Here is a 15,886-nt window from a genome sequence, read left to right on the forward strand (position 1 = left end):
GAGCTAACTGGTCACCCCTGTTGATTTGTTTTTAAAGTTTCTTTCTTTTTGTCTCCCTTCTGTTCTGCTAGCACTGCTCCACCAGCATCCATCTATTCATCCAATCTCTAAAACATGCTGCCAGGGGCTTAGTACTTTTAAAACTCCAAGGGGACAGCACTCTTGTTAAGTTAATGCTTATTTATGGAGCTCCCACTTTGGTGCTATTGGAGGGAAGGTGGGAAGATCAAAACTAGCCCGGCCTGCCCCCCCCCCCCCCCCGCAGGGCTTTACCAGCCAGTTGCGGTGTCTGGGCAGGTGACACAGTAATGATAGCAGTCAAGGCATGGGTGGAATTCTGTTCTTCACTTCTGCAGATCAGGTGGGTAATGCCAAGTGACAGTTCTGGGTTGGGTTAACGCAGTGGTTCTCCAACTTTTACACTAAAAAAATTGTTGAAGGTCCCAAAGAGCTTTTGTTTTTGTGGTTTATATCTGTTATATCCCGTATAATATAGCCTGTGTTAGAAAATACAACTGAGAAATTTTCAAAGCACAAGACTACGCAAGCACACAGTCCATTATTTGTCAGAGCAATGTTGTCACACATGGTGCAGCTCTGGAAAATTCTGAACACTCATGAGAAAATAAGAGTGTAAAGGACAAATAACATCTTAAAGTTTTCATGAACGGAGTTTTGACTTTTTATACTGCCTGAAAAAATCCAGGGCCCACAGGGGTTCCCCAACTGTACTTTGAGAACCTCTGGGATACAGCGTATAGGGTCTTGCAGCATCAAGGATCTGAAGATTCTAACAGTGCCTGAAAGTCTGTTGAAGCCTTGATCAGTGACAGGAAAAGTTCTCCTTTTGAAAATCCTTGGTAAAGCAGGAGAGAAAGAAAGTAACTTTTCCTTTATCTTTTTGGTTGTATTCTTGGGGGCTACAAATTAAACTGACAAAAGCTATACATCAAAAGGAGAAAAGATACAAATTTTATTTGACATTAGTATTTAATTTTTATGTGCATGGAGGCCTTCATAGAAAAGAGGTGAAGACCCAAAGAAGTGGGTAGACCAGGTGCTTACATACTATTTTAAGAAAAGGAGATAAATGGTGGATAAATGACAAGACAAAGGAAAAGGGGTTTGGGCTTCTAGGGGCAGTAAACTATGGGAAGATAGACATATGGGGAAATAATAGACAGTCAAAGTTATTTTAGTAAGGTGTGTTTCTGCGGACCCACCTCGCTGCTGACTTTTTGTCTCTGTGATAAGGGTTGTCCTGGCACAGGAGAGGGGTGGTGGGCACCTCCACAAACAGAAATTTGTCCTGCTTTTAGGCAGATAAGAGGAGGGCAAAGAGCTCTGTCTGTTTTTGCTGCTTCTTAATTGCCTTCAGCTTAAAATAATCCTTTTGGAAAAGTGGCGTATTTGGGATGGCATACAATCAGGCTGTGGTCATACTACTCCCCTTCAGTGGGTCATAATACTAATGGGCAATACTAGACCTTGAGCCTAGCACCCACGGTTCTCCCCTCTGGAAAGTCCTTCCAGCCTTAACAGTCAGAAAGCCTGAGACGTCCACCCCGAGGCTAGCAATCAAGAAAATTCCAACTGCCATCAGAGAGCCGGGTTGGCTGTGGAGGCGAGTGTATGGAATGCCAGGCGTCACTGGGGTGAGCAGCAGGAGAAAAGGGAGAGCAAGGCGAGTGGGGGCCAAGAGAAGGAGCTGGAAACAGCTGCCTGCTCACCCCACTTCCCGAAACCTGGGCAGCAGAGCAGAACAGACGAAAGAGCAAAAGGCTGTTATGTGAGCCTGAGGAGAAGAGGCCAGCTGGGGGTGCTGACTAGGGACAATGGGCAGCTCCTGCAGTGCAACCAGAGGGGGAGTGGGAAGTGCCCTGGGCCGGGGAGGGTGGTGGGCAAGAAGACAGCGCCCCGCTGCTATGATGCCAGCGGAGCAGGAGCTGACTGCAGTGAGGAGAAAGAATTTTTCTTCCTTATGGCAATGAGCTCCCGTTCTGCCTCTCGCTGCCGCTCCCTGAACCCCATCTGCTCTGGCTCTGTGTGGAGCCACTGCTCCCTAGGCCAGGTCTAGCAACCCTTTAGCCACAGACCACCTGGGATGAACGTGTTTGCTTGAGAGCAGCCTCCCTCTTTCTGTTTATCAAACCCTACTCACCTCACCCCAGGGCCATGTCCCCCGGGAAAGCTTCTCTGATCCTATCCAGTTAAACCCCTTCTTCCTCTGAGATCCCATATACCTCCAGCATTTAATTCTTCCTGCTTTGTATCATAAAAATGGGGAGAGTCTGTCTCCACTAAGTTGCAGACTCCTTGAGGCCAGGCATGCTGTCTCATTAGCACTTGCTCGTGCCCCCCATGCCTCGCCCAATTCCTAACACACTGCAGGTGCTTAATGCCCATGAAATAGCTAGAACCTCCTGCATATCATTCCTTCCCCTCTTGGCTCACCCTACAGTCTCTGCAGAGACTCCCATACCTGTCCTGACCTAGCCCAAGCACACTACCACCCGGAGGGAGGTGAGACCTGGCCCAGGGACGGGGAGGCTGAAGGAGCCGCAGGGATGAGCCATGGCCCCAGTCCAGTGCCCCTGACAGAGGCTTGGAGTGGCCCAGCTGCCAAGTGGCACTTTAGAGAGGATGCCTTCACACTCCTTCCTCAGTATGCTTCTCCCTCCCCCACTGCATCTTTGTCCTTCGTTTTGACTACTGTTTGTTCTGGCTCTTCTAACCATGTCTCTTTTGGGGTCCCTGGTGGCTGTGGCCACCTCAGGTATGTACCACTCGGGTGGGAGAGGGGAGATGGAGGAGGTCCTTGGACCACTGTTTCTGGCTTGTGTCCTTGCCTCAGCTGACTTATTCTTCCTTCATTATACAAGTACTTACTGAGCACCTACTATGTGCCCGGCACTGTCCTAGGAACAGGGACACAGCAATGAGCAAGACAGGCAGCTGTCCCAGCCTCATGGCATCAAAGAGCATTGTCCCAGGGAGGCCGAGGACTTCTGATAAATGTCAGAGGCCATCACAGGCATTGAACAAATAAATTGCCAAGTGCAGCCTGGTGTTAGAGGTGCTTGGTAGTGAAAATGCAGTTGTGCTCTGCTCACCTCTGCTGTTGGTTGGGACCACGCTTCCTTCCCCTCCCAGGTGTATGAACTGAATGGGACGATCCATAACCAAGAGTGGTCAGTGAAGACCTACAAAGAAGTGGCTTGTACGTTTGCAAAAAAGCATCCTGGGTTTATTGGAATCAAAATCATTTATTCGGATCACAGGTGAGAGAAAATGGCTGAAACTGCAAGAGTTGGGAGAATGGGATGTAGGCGGAGCCCCTAGGCGGGAAAGGGAGAGGGGAAGAGAAAGAGGGGTGAGAAGGGAGGCTGGGGGCCAGAGACCCCTCAATACCAAAAAGGTGTGGACTCGGCATGTGCACTTGTGTGTGAGTGCAAAGATCTATCTCTGAAATCACTTGTAGTTCCAGTCTTTACAATAAGACTGAAATGAAGAACTGGAGCGATTTTCCAGATAATTCTAGGCTGTGATCCCACATCTGCCTGGGTGACTCAGTTTGGGTATGTTATTGCCTGACTATTCAGATAATTGGCCTGTTTCTTTGTTTCAATTTGCCACAGGGATTCTGTCTAAAATCAACCATGTGATGTGTGTGGCCGTATGCAGGGCCTTGATTGGTAACCAGGCCCTGAGTGACAGCTGTCTTAGCCTGTGTGTGGAGACCCCAGAGCGTGCACACGTGCATGTGTGTATGTGTGTGTGTGTCCTGGTGGTTTGAAGAAGGACCATTCTTTTCCTAAGCAAGTGCAGAAAACCTTAGAGCTTAATTTTCTTCCAGATTTTACAAAAGTAAGAGCTCCCTCCTCTTGTCGAAGAGCAGACAATCTAAGGCCTGTGACCTGGCCAGAGCTGGAGATGCAGGGGTAGCAGCCCGATGGGGGTCACACCTGTCAGGGCAGGGGGAGGGGCTGGGCTCTGGACAGTCAGACTTCCCAGGAGCCTCCTGCCCTCCTGTGGATCCTCAGGAGCTGAGGCCGCACCCGTGTGCTGGTCAGCCAGGATGGAGCTTGCAGGATGGGCCCATCGGTTCTGCTCAGAGGCTCCCTGGAGGTCAGATGCAGGAGGGTGTTTGGGCTGAGCTGCAGTGTCCCTATGGGGCTCTGCAGAAGAGGCAATGTGCGGAATGGGGGGACAAACAGGTCCACAAAACAGGACTGGAACAAGGGAGCCAGCTGCTGGGCAGAGACCTTCCTGCCATCATGGAGTTGTTCCAGGCTTTTTTTTTGGTGCGTCTGTTGTCATGCTGCTTGTTTTGTCTCTATGCTGGACTTGAGGGGAGAGGGTGCAGAGGCAAGTAAGAGCCTGGTTACGTGGTTTTGGGAGTGCGCGGCTCTTGCTGACTTAATCAGGAAGAGAACATGTAGTTGTCAGGTCCAGCTGACCCACAGGGACTTGGGAGACTTGTGGCATTTCATAGGTGTCCAGTGAACAGAGAGCTGGCCCCTGTACTGCACCCACTTCCAGGACCCACCTTTTTGGAGATGCAGGTCAAATTTTGGACAAGGCCACCTTGCTTCATGCAAATGTAGGTCAGTAAAACTTGTCTCATGGGTTAGTTTACCTCACCTGCTTTTCAGAGACTGGGGGTCTCTCTGCAGCCAGCCAGGAAGGGACTTGAGTGAAATATCTCTCAGCTGTAGCCACTTAAAGGGATCACAATAGCACAGCTGGGGTGGGTTATGGGGTCAGTGGTGCTGAGGGTTTGGGAAATGTTTGTTTGCCACATACCCTGGACTGGGCCAGACTGACCAGTCGCAGGCACCAAGGGAGCTGCTGGGTGAGGCGCACGGCTCCCTCAGCACCGAGCCATGCTGTCTCCCATGCTTCTCTCTGTCTCTCTTACAGATTCAAAAACGTGTCCCTCATCATGAAATCCGTCCAAACAGCCATGACACTTCGAACCAGATTCCCCAGGACGGTGGCAGGGTTTGACCTGGTAACTGTCTGCGCAGCAAGGCATCTCTTTGTGAAGGGCAGGGCAGCGCCCATGAAACCCTCTGAAGAGGCACAGGCTGCCAACCCAGGCCTGCTCAGCTTTCAGCGCTGATCCTATCCAGGAGCCTGCAGGGGTCGGACAGCCACCAGAGAAGGGACAGCAGAAAAGGCCAGACTGCTAAAAAGGAATAAGGAAGGGAGTTGGGACAACGTGGATGGATGGGTTTGTCCCCATCCCCTGCCTCTGCCCTTGTCCCTAGCCTCTGCTTACCTGCATCTGCTCTCTTTTTGCCCCCCTCCCCCAGCTACGCATGAACCTGAGCATCGTTGGTGGTGTTGCCCTCCCACCCAATCAAAGCCATAGACATGTGCTAACAGCCAGGCCACACTTCCCCTGTGCTGGCTCATTAATCTCATTAAGGAAGCTAAATTAATTGGGACTAACTGGCTAACAGGACTGATGCCCTCTTACACAATCTGACGTTTTACTGGAGACTGTGCACTTGCTTGCAGATCAAACAAGGAGTAGATTTCAAGGAATTGTTTTGTTTGGATCCAGGATGTCCTCTGGGATCCTTGGGGGTGTCTCAAAGGATCTGCTCTCCAGAAAGGGGCAGAAGCCCCTCCCACCTCAGCTTTTCTGTCTGTGTGCAGCACTGACAAAGGGGCTTGAGCTGGAGAGCCTGCAGTATAGAGCAAGTGGAAGAGTCTGTACATGGACTGTAATGGACAAATCCTCGTGGGAAACTGGGATTGGAGGGAGGATAGGTAGTTGTTCAAGGGTTCACTTGCAAGTTTCTTTCAAGCCTATACTCCATTCTATCATGTTGAATATCCATATTTGCTTTATTATAAAAATTGGCATTTTGAAGGAGGTACCCCTTTTGCCCTAAGGCACGCTTACTACCGTGCAGCACGCAGGTAGCTACAAAGCCCCAGGGCACATGTGGCTTAGTTGAAAAGCATGATTTGGGGTGGTTGCTGTTCTGGTTCATTATAACTGAGTGGCCGAGTCACAGAGGGACTCTGCCAGGAAACTGATCCACCTGGGGACCCACCAGGGATGAGTGGCTGAGCTGCATCCCGAATCTTCCCAGTCCAGGGCTCTGCTCTCTCTCTCCCTCACTCTCTCTGTTTCTTTCACTGTCAGTTTCTCACTCTCTTGTTCTCACTTTGTCTCTCTGTCTCTCTCAGTCTCTTACTCTCTGTATCTCTTGTTATTTCTCTTGCTATCTCTCCTTACTGTTTCTCCCCACTAAGGAGTTCAGGGTTAAAGCACAAGGGCTTGGAAGGTGGTATGAGAAGACAAGATGGGAGGGGCCGAGAGGCTACAAGGTACAGTCTCTTACTCAGGGGGAAATTTGGGGGCAAGAATACACTCTCTTTTCTGTCCTAATCTGCTACTGGTCATTCTTAAAGGGCTGGATGACTAAGGCCTCCAGGAGGAGTGGCAGGTACAAGGAAGGGTGTTCACAGGCTGCCGGCGGCACCAGCAGCAGAGTGAGGCATGGAACAAGCAGACGGTCCCACTTTCCCTCCTCTCTGTCCTGCAGGTGGGGCGTGAGGACACTGGCTACTCCTTGTACTACTACAAAGAGGCTTTGATGATTCCAGCCTCACAAGGCTTCAAACTGCCTTACTTTTTTCATGCCGGAGAGACAGGTAAGCCATGCGGCGATCACCAGGGGACAGAGGTGGGCATGGATGGGAGGGCTGCTCATTATCACTCAAGAGAAGTGACAGGACACTGGGGCGGTAGCGTTACAGTTGGTAGTCGCTTTGTGGCACCTGGCCATTTCGTATGTGCCATCTCATTTAATCCTGGCAACAGGGTTAAATCTCTGGAGAAGGAACAGCAATACTAATAAAATATTGGGCACTTTACATGTATTATTTCTGATTCTCACCCCAGTCCTGCTAGGAAGGTGTTCTTATCCTTATTTTATAGACAAAGAGCTTAAGGCTCCAAACATAGTATAATCGGTCTAAGGGTAAAGAGCTGTAAGTAGTGGAGTCTGTATTTGAGCCGTTTCTGATCTCCATTTTATAATGAGTGGATTGTGCCTAAGAGGTTAGCTCACCTCTTCACAGCCACACAAAGAAGGACTAGACCCAGGCCTGCCCTGGCATCTAGGAGGCTCTGTCCAAACTCATCAGTGCTGAAGAGGAGACCCTGCTCTGCCCAAGCACCTGACTGCTACTGTTTCTGACATGCCATTAACCCGGCATGTCTTTGTTCCCCAAAGCTCAATGCGAGAGCTTGGCCAGCTTTCAGCCCCTGCCATCTTTCAATTCTTAAAATGTGTAAACCCTAACCAAAGGAGTATCAGATCATGGCTGCAGTTTTACATCAAAATGAAGATTTGGGGGGCCTAGACCAGGAGGAAGTCTTGGTGTTGACCCCCTTGGAGATATGGGGAACTTGAATTTCACAACCAGGCTTAAACCTTGGTTTATTACGCCACCTCTCAGAGGAAGGTTCTGAGTGCATTTATCTCTTTTTCTTGACATTTCAAGTCAATTTAGATCCAATTTAGATCAAAGCTATTCCAGGAGATTTAAATAATTGTGACAGGATTGGGTAAGGGGGTAAGGGGTTGTTAACCTTGAAGAACTTGCGATCTAGTTGGGAAAATCATACTTACTGTGTAAAATCATTTCAACAGTATGAAACAATAACACAGGATCCAACCAAATTCCAAGACGCATAGTCCTAGGAGAAGATTTTGCTACGACGTGGGTATTTAATACCCAAGACTAATGTCCTTATTTATTTATTTATTTATTTTTTATATTTTAAGAAGAAATCTTTGAAAAGAACACACTAAGTAGGAAACCAGTGAAAATCCACCTAAAACACATGCCCTAATCAGCAAAGGGAATTCTTGGGTTTTATTCCTAATAGAACAGTGGAATATTCATATTTTACACATGGATCAACTAGGATGCTTTTGGCGACCAGGAATGGAGTACACACATCCAACAGGTTTTACAATAAGGTCATCTATTATCTCTCATAATAAGGAGCCTCTGCTGTCCTCACTGAGTCTGGGATTTCACCTTACTTAGCCATGGGATAGTGAAGTCACCTTCAGACATGACCACATCCAATGAAGCAAAAGATAAGTTTCCACCAGTGCATCTCTTTTTATTAGGGAGGAAGCCCCCAGAATTCCCCACAAATAGCCTCTCAGGCCAGCACTGGGACTATCCTAGCTGCAAGGGAAGCTGGGAAAGTCAGGACCTGTCATTTTCACTCTCTAAGTAGGGCCCTACCAACAAGGAATGTGAGTGGGGATGGCTGGTGAGTCGGCAGCCAGTAGCATCTGCCACTGCTTTGTTCATGCTGGCCATTGCAGTTTTGCAATTGATATTGTACCAAGTGTATTGTTAAAGATACAAAGTAAGTACATACAAATAATTATATTGACAGAGTCTGCAACACATTGTTGTAAAGATTATAAACGTAAAATTCCCAGAAAATAGTACTGGGAACAAAAAAAAAAGAAAAAGGAAAAGAAAGAATACAGACTGTGGGGTCGGATAGATCGAGGTTTTAAACACAGTTTTGCTGCTTGCTAGCTGAGTACCTATGTTCAGTTTATAAAGCCTACGTGCATTTCAACTTCATCTGTTACATATGAGTACATATACATGCATTCATACATACACACGTATAAAATAAAGACACGCCTAACATTGTTATAAGGAAGATGTATGTGTGTGTGTGTTTGTGTGTTTATGTCAATGTTTATTTCTGTTCCTTTTCTTACTTGGGGGGTCTGGAGTGTTTATCTGAGAATGACCCAGGGGTCAGATCCAGATGGACTGACGACTACCCCTTTACCCCCAGACTGGCAGGGTACATCCATAGATAGAAACCTTCTGGATGCCCTAATACTGAACGCGACCAGGATTGGCCATGGATTTGCTCTGAGCAAACACCCAGCAGTCTGGACTAACTTGTGGAAGAAGGACATCCCCATAGAAGTCTGTCCCATCTCCAACCAGGTGGGCATTACCCATTGGACCCACCCAATATGAATTTCTCCCCTAACTACAACGTCTGCTCTAATTTTCAGACTTTTTCCTGTATAATTGCTCTCTCCTTAATTCACCTGTTTTCTATATTCCTCCACACTCACACTCCCATTAATGAAGTAATTTAGAAATGGCCCTTAAATCATTCATAATAATGAGGCAGCAGCAAGGGTCCTGAGTGGGGCAGAATTTTGGGCAAAGCTGTGGACAAAGCTAGGGGGACATTGAGGGAGGCCAGTGAAGTGGCAGGGTTGTAGGCACTGCCACTCCCACCGTGCTTGGGGCTCTTTGTGAGCCTGCCTGTGTTGCTGTGTTCAGAGAGCTGCTCTGAGCAAGGCCGAGAGAGACCAGATGCTTGTGGTGATGATGGAACTTGGAGAAAATTAGGAAGAGCACGGGAACTGGCTCTGTTCCTGTGTTAGGACTTTGCCCAGAAGTCACCCCAATGTCCAGGATGGGGATGGGGATAAGAAAGAAGCTGATTATGTTTATGCTTCGTGGTCTTTCCTTCCTTGTGATGGCTTTTCATGGATCAAAGTTTTCTTTTTCTCCTTTGCCTCCTATTGGGCAGGTTCTGAAACTGGTGTCTGACTTGAGAAACCACCCTGCAGCTGTCCTCATGGCCACTGGGTACCCCATGGTGATCAGCTCTGATGACCCAGCTATCTTTGGTGCCAAAGGCTTGTCCTATGATTTCTATGAGGCCTTCATGGGCATTGGTGGGATGACGGCCGACCTGAGGACACTCAAACAGCTGGCTATGAACTCTATCAAGTGAGTGACCTGTGTACCTCCCAGGTCCCCGCTCCTTCTTTTATCCCACAGCTTGTGTTTACCTCCGTTAGAGGTTTGGACCAGAAGCCTGGAAAGTTTCTGTGGGTTTTCTCCACATTGTTTCGTTATTGCTCTTGGGATGGGGAGGCATGTGTTCTGCAAGCATCTGAGATTCCCTCATACTTTCGTCCTGCTTCCCAACCCCTTCCTCGGGGCTGACCTGGGTGCCTCTTCTCTTGCAGGTACAGTGCCCTGTTGGATATTGAGAAAAAAGCTGCCATGAAAACCTGGGAGGAGAGATGGAATAACTTTGTAGCTGATCTGGCCAGGAGGCCAAAGTGAGATGACAGCCATTTATTAACCCATTCCTCTGCTTCCCTCCACAAGCTGTCTCCACTTTCTCTAAATCATTCTTGAATCCACTCCAGTATAGTTTCTGCCTCCATTTCTTTATAAAAACCGACCTTGTGAAGGTTATCAATGGTCTCCATGTTACTAAACATCTCAGTGATACCTCAATCAGTTGACTGATCTCATCTTTTTGAAATATTTTTCTCTCTCAACCTCAGGAATATCAACTTTCTTGGTTTTTATCCTTTTTCTCTGGCCATTGCATCCGGGTCCCTTTTCCAGATGCTCTTTCTCTATCTGATCTCTGTGTTGCATTTTCTCAGCACTTACTCCTTCCTCTCTTCTGTTCTTATCTCTTTGTTTCTCTCCTCTTCTTTCCTCCTCTTTTCCCACTCAATACTGTTTTACTAGGTAGCCTCAGTAATTCTTTTGCTTTTAAATACCATTTATTTGCCGATGATTCCCAAATTTATTAATCACTTAGACGGCTCACAGGAATCTCAGAAACCTACTATGAGCAATTTTGAAATCTCAGTCTCTTCCCTTTCAACCTTTCCCTGGTTTTTCCCATCTTGGTAAGTGGCACCTCCATCCATTCCACCCAGTTGCTCAAAGCAGAAATTTCCAGTGAAATTCTTGATACTGCTCTTTCCCTTGTTCCCTACATCAAAATGAATCTTGAACACATCCATGCCTCTCCACCTCTACTACTTTTGGCTGAGTTCAAGCAGCTGTCACCTCTTGCCTGAATCACAGTGGCCTTCTTCTAACTGAGCTCCCCTTTCGTCTCTTTGCCTTTTCCAATTCACTTTTCACAGAGCAATGACTTTTTAAAAATTAAATTAACTCAGGGTACTCCATTGCTTATCACTCAGTGTACTTATAAAATCCCAAATGTCTCAACCGGGCATCGAGCGTCCTGTTTAATTTGGGTCCCTTCCAGCTTCATTCTACACCAGTTATCTTTAATGCACCAGACTCTGGTCACACTCTCACTGGTTTTTGTTCCTCAAATGTCCTAAGCTCTATCCTGCATCAGAGTTTTTCTCATTATCTCTGCCTGGAATGTTCTTTCTTCCCACTTTTGTCTAACTAACTCCTGTTCACCCTTTGGGTTTCAGGTTTCATGTCACTATCTCAGAAAGGTTTCCCAGACCCTCTAATCTGTTATTTTCTCTCATGGCACCTTGCTTATTTCCTTCTTATTACAATTTGTACTTTTATATTTATTTGTGTGTTCATAGTCTTCCTCCCACCAGACTATAAGCTCCATGTAGGCAGGCACTAATGATTATTTCATGTACATTGTAAACCCAGAGCCCAGCTCCATGCCTCAAGCCTAGTCAGTACTCAGTGAATGATGTGTTGAATGAATGGGCATAACTTGTATGTATTGAGCTGGTTGCTAAGACAGGAGGCAGCAGAGCAGAGTTTCCCCAAACAGAAGACCTCGTGTGATCAGATTCTGGCTCCTAGCCTGGTCTTTGGGAGAAGGGAGGCAAGAAGCCATCCCTGTCCTCACTTGACTAAAGATGTGAAAGAGAATCAAAAATTTCCTTAAAAGTCCCAAGTGAATATCTTCTCATCCATCATCCCTCACCTGCATCTGAGCTCTCAGGCAACAGCGAACCATCTCTCCATATGTCGTCTATCACTACAGGCTGATACCCAGAGACAAGATGACCTCCCTCTAAGATCTTGTCTAATTCTGAGGGTCTTTGATTTATTGCCTTAGCCAATTCTAGTAGAGGGTGCGTAGGTCCCAACTCAGCTGACTTACATTTAATAAATGGTAAAAATGGAATTTAGCAGAGTGGGCTTCTGTAACAAGTTGCCATGGCTAGAGGAGTCTCCCAGGAGAGTAAGGTCTCTGGCCTGGACTGTGTGTGATCTCTGATTTGGCAAAATAAACCAAGGCTACAGTCTTGCCTTCTTGCCTGGTTCAATAGGTTGAGTCCTAGCAGATAATTAGAAACACCAACAGAACTAGACCCTGAGTTATGAAGATCTGGGAAACAAGTTGTAGCCCCCTCAGACCTGAGTAATGTTTCTGCCAGGGGGTAGAGTAAACAAAGCTGATTTCACACATTCTTCCTATAGAATTTTCTAGAGGGTACCCTGACATATATGCCTTTTGGAAAAAGGTGTGTAAGTGAAATCATGCTACACTTGGGGGCTTGCTATTTATTTGTTTATTTTATTTTATTTTTAATTTTTTTCCCCTTCCGTCCTCCCCTTCCACTTCGGTGCAAGCTGTTGTTTCTCAGTCTAGTTGTGTAGGACACAGCTCCCTGGCCCCTGCTGGTATTATGAGCTTTGTGCTACCCTCCCTCCCCTAGCTGAGGCAGTCGGGAGCCGCTCACAGCTGCCAGCCACTCACGATGGCTGCCGGCCGCTCATGGCAGCACACAATAGCCCACAGCAGCCCAGTTCCAGGGAGAGCCGTTGTGGGAATCTTAGTGGGAATTGAACCGGTGACCTCGGCGTTAGGAGCACAGTGCTCCAACCACCTGAGCCACTAGGCTGGCCATCTGATTCCATTCAATAGACTATAATCTATTACTATTGTTACACTATTCCAGATATGGCCATGGGAATCCTGTTATGCTGGCTCCTGTGACTCTTTGATAAATTCTTATAGTAATTCGAACACTTCCTTAATTTTTGACACAATAAAATTTTTGCTTTCATTTTGTACTTTTCCTGTCTCATGCCAGAGATCAACCATTTCTCCAAAGACCTCTGGTTCCTTTTAGTAGAGAATAATATTTAGAAACTTTGACCTGGGCGTTAGATATGTCCATCGCTACTGGTATATGTGTGTATACACACAAATATAATTTTATATGTAAATACACATAAGTGTGATTGATATATATTAAAACACACATGCATATTTATACATGTACATTTATATCTATTTTTAAATTTATCTATGTATATTAACAAAACATCAGTTTGCACCCATACCTCCAATTCCATTCAATACCATAGGGTTTATTCCAACCTCCACCCTTCCCATATCTGTAACTCTGTTCCTCAACAGTGAGAAAACTGCCTCCCACTATCCTCAATGAATCTTCATATTTGTTCATTCTCCTTGTATGTAGTCCATCTTCGACCCTCACGGTGGCCACCTCTTTAGCTGCCCCCACAGGTCTCATTGGTCCCAGGTGCCTCAATGAAAGAGAGGGGAGCCAATAAAGAAAAGAGAAGGGAAGAGAAAAGGAAAAGCTTTGGAAGAAGAGAAACCCATGGACTTTCTAGAGCATGAAGTGACCTCTAGAATGGAACAGATTTGCTGGTCTTATTGAATCTTCTGTTTCAGAGGCTTGCACATGCCTCTTCTAAGAGAAATTGTGTATTAGTGATTTTAAACTCTTTGTCTTTAAGAGGATCCTTCAACTATATACAAGCCTCAGGGGCCCACAAAATCTGGATCTGGCACTTCTCTGGGTCAGGTCTTCATTTGGAATGAGGAAAACAAGTGGGAGCTACCCTGGGCTGAAAAGACGAGCTAAAATGAGATAAGCATCACAGGGTCCTTAGCCTGGAAGGCAGCCGCAAAGTCATCGCCAGCTTCTGGAGGAGCCGCCTAAAACATCTTCAGGAAGATGTGGCTGTTTCTTTTAAAGCTCACCAGCATAGGGTTCTGGAACTTGCCTCAGTCACCTAGTCCAGGAGTTTGAAAGACTGATGTGGTCCTTGCCTCTCAAAAGAATTGATCACTTGAAGATTAGATATACGAATATGTAAATGTATCTATAGGCCAAAATTAAGTTAGCATGCTAGATTATAAATATTGTTTTCACATGCAGAATATATGTTACTTTAAATAGCAGTCATCCTAAAAATAACCTTTGTCAGGGAAGGCTGTAAATAAAACGTGGGCCTGGAAGGGCGGCTGAGGTGTCTGGGAGCATGGTGGGGGATGGGAGCCATTTTGGATTGGCTTTGCCAGGAGCTACATCCAAAGCCCTCAATACTCACCCACAATGTGCTGCCAGGGCAGAGCTGCTGGGTTTCATTGTGTCCAGGATTTTAGCCAATAGCCTCTTCCTCCTCCACCTCAGGGTGGCCTGGATCCAACTTTCCAAAGAGCCTTTGCCTGGGGACTGTCCAGAGACCTTATGTTCAGAGGACGAGGTGTGTTCTGATTCAGTCAGATCTCCCTGGGGCTAACTGCGCCCTTTGGGGTGGAAAAGGGTGGGAGGACTGGAATTTTCAGATTCACAGTAGGATATCAGAGTTAGGAGGCCTAAAGATCATCTTATCTAACTTTGTGTTACAGAAGACTAAATTAAAGCCCAGAGAGGGTAAACAACTTTCCCAAGGTGACACAGTAGGTGACAGCTGGTTTCCTGAGTGGAGCTCAGTGCTCCTGTAACACAGGGCTGATTCTCTCCTTGTCTGAAGAGCCTCACAGGGGCTTTATCCAGGAATGGGATCCCCTAAAACGCCTGGTGGTCCCAGCTCAGTTCTCTGGCTCAGAGGGAGGAGTTTGGGCAGCCTCAGTCCCTACCCTACCCTCAGACAACCCCGTCCACCCCCTCCTTGCTTCGTGAGGCCAGAACCCATCAGCCCTACTGGGAGCAGGGATTTCCCTCCAGGGACAGACTGACCCCTCCTGTGACCTCTGGCTCTCCTTTGGCGGCCTCCAATCCCGGAAACAGCCTCAGTTTCCTGTTCCCCACCCCCTCCCGCTCTCAGGAGGAATGGATTCTTGGAATCCAGGGCCTCAGCTCAAGAGCCTTCCTTTTGTCCATGGTCCCTGGGTGTAGCGCACGTCTAGGCCAGCCTCCCCTCCCCCCACACGTCCCTTCCCCCATACCAGTGACTGCCATTTAGTGGGAAATGGCCCGAGACTGAAGCATATGAAAAGCAAATGGCGATTAGTGTGAAACTGAGGATGGCAGGAAGGGTCTTTCCCCGAAGGAGCCTCGCTTAGTCGGTCACCTGTGGATGATGGCGGACCGACTGCGGGGTGCTGCTGACCCCTGATGGCTACTCGCGGAACCACAGGAATGCCTCCAGCGTCTCCGCACTCTGCTTCCCTGTCCTCTACTGTAGCCTCTTGTCACTCTTGGGAACTACACTTAATATTTTCTGACTATAAAACATGCTTGTGGTAGCAAATTTGTAAACTGCAAGAAGTATAGATGAACACAGAAGTCAACCAATTCCACTGCTGTTGATATTTTGGTCCATTTCCTTTCCACAATGAATAGTCCTCAGGTCTCATTCCAGTCCCCTACTTCTCTGCCTTGTCACCACTACTTCCCTCACATGCTTCTGCTGCCACATCACCCCTTCCGGGTAGAAAGGCCCTCTTTTGACTTTAGACCATCCTGTATGCTGCACAAATTTAGAGTACATGGTACAGGGTGGGAGAATAGTTTCATCACAATTTTAAATTTTTATTATACTTAAAAATTTTGGGACCCCAAACGTCCATGTGGTGGTGGAGAATCAGGAGGAATATCTTGGCCATGGGAGTTCGCTTCCCCCCGGATGAGTGAGGAACCCCAGCCCCACACCAGGCTCCCCAGACTGGAGTATTGGTGCCAGAAAGAGGAGCCTCAGATCTGAGTGGGATGGAAGGCTGAGGAGAACCCAGATGTCCTCTTAAAGGGCCTGCACATAGACTCACTCACTCGCAAGCACTCACCCTGCGCTCCAGCGGACGGACAGTGACTGGTGAGAGGGG

At 47.4% G+C, this 15,886-nt stretch overlaps 1 protein-coding gene across 10 annotated transcripts in view; it reads left to right on the forward strand.

Moving 5' to 3' along the window:
* The window catches only part of ADA2 (adenosine deaminase 2), a 60,245-nt gene extending 46,447 nt beyond the window's left edge, over nt 1–13,798 (forward strand). For 7 of the 10 annotated variants that reach the window (XM_019757298.2, XM_074325134.1, XM_074325137.1 and 4 more), the window contains 7 exons: nt 3,154–3,281; nt 4,924–5,014; nt 6,567–6,675; nt 8,867–9,024; nt 9,626–9,828; nt 10,071–10,166; nt 13,290–13,798. In XM_019757298.2, coding sequence (XP_019612857.2) covers nt 3,154–3,281; nt 4,924–5,014; nt 6,567–6,675; nt 8,867–9,024; nt 9,626–9,828; nt 10,071–10,166; nt 13,290–13,383 — 879 coding nt within the window. In that variant the 3' untranslated portion in view covers nt 13,384–13,798. Of the gene's footprint in view, nt 1–3,153; nt 3,282–4,923; nt 5,015–6,566; nt 6,676–8,866; nt 9,025–9,625; nt 9,829–10,070; nt 11,409–13,289 lie in introns of those variants that run through there. The other 3 variants (XM_019757299.2, XM_019757303.2, XM_074325136.1) reach the window with 2 other exon arrangements.
* Nucleotides 13,799–15,886: the final 2,088 nt, after the last annotated feature.

The sequence above is a fragment of the Rhinolophus sinicus genome, linkage group LG02 (assembly GCF_036562045.2).
Source record: "Rhinolophus sinicus isolate RSC01 linkage group LG02, ASM3656204v1, whole genome shotgun sequence".
Taxonomy (NCBI): Eukaryota; Metazoa; Chordata; class Mammalia; order Chiroptera; family Rhinolophidae; genus Rhinolophus; species Rhinolophus sinicus.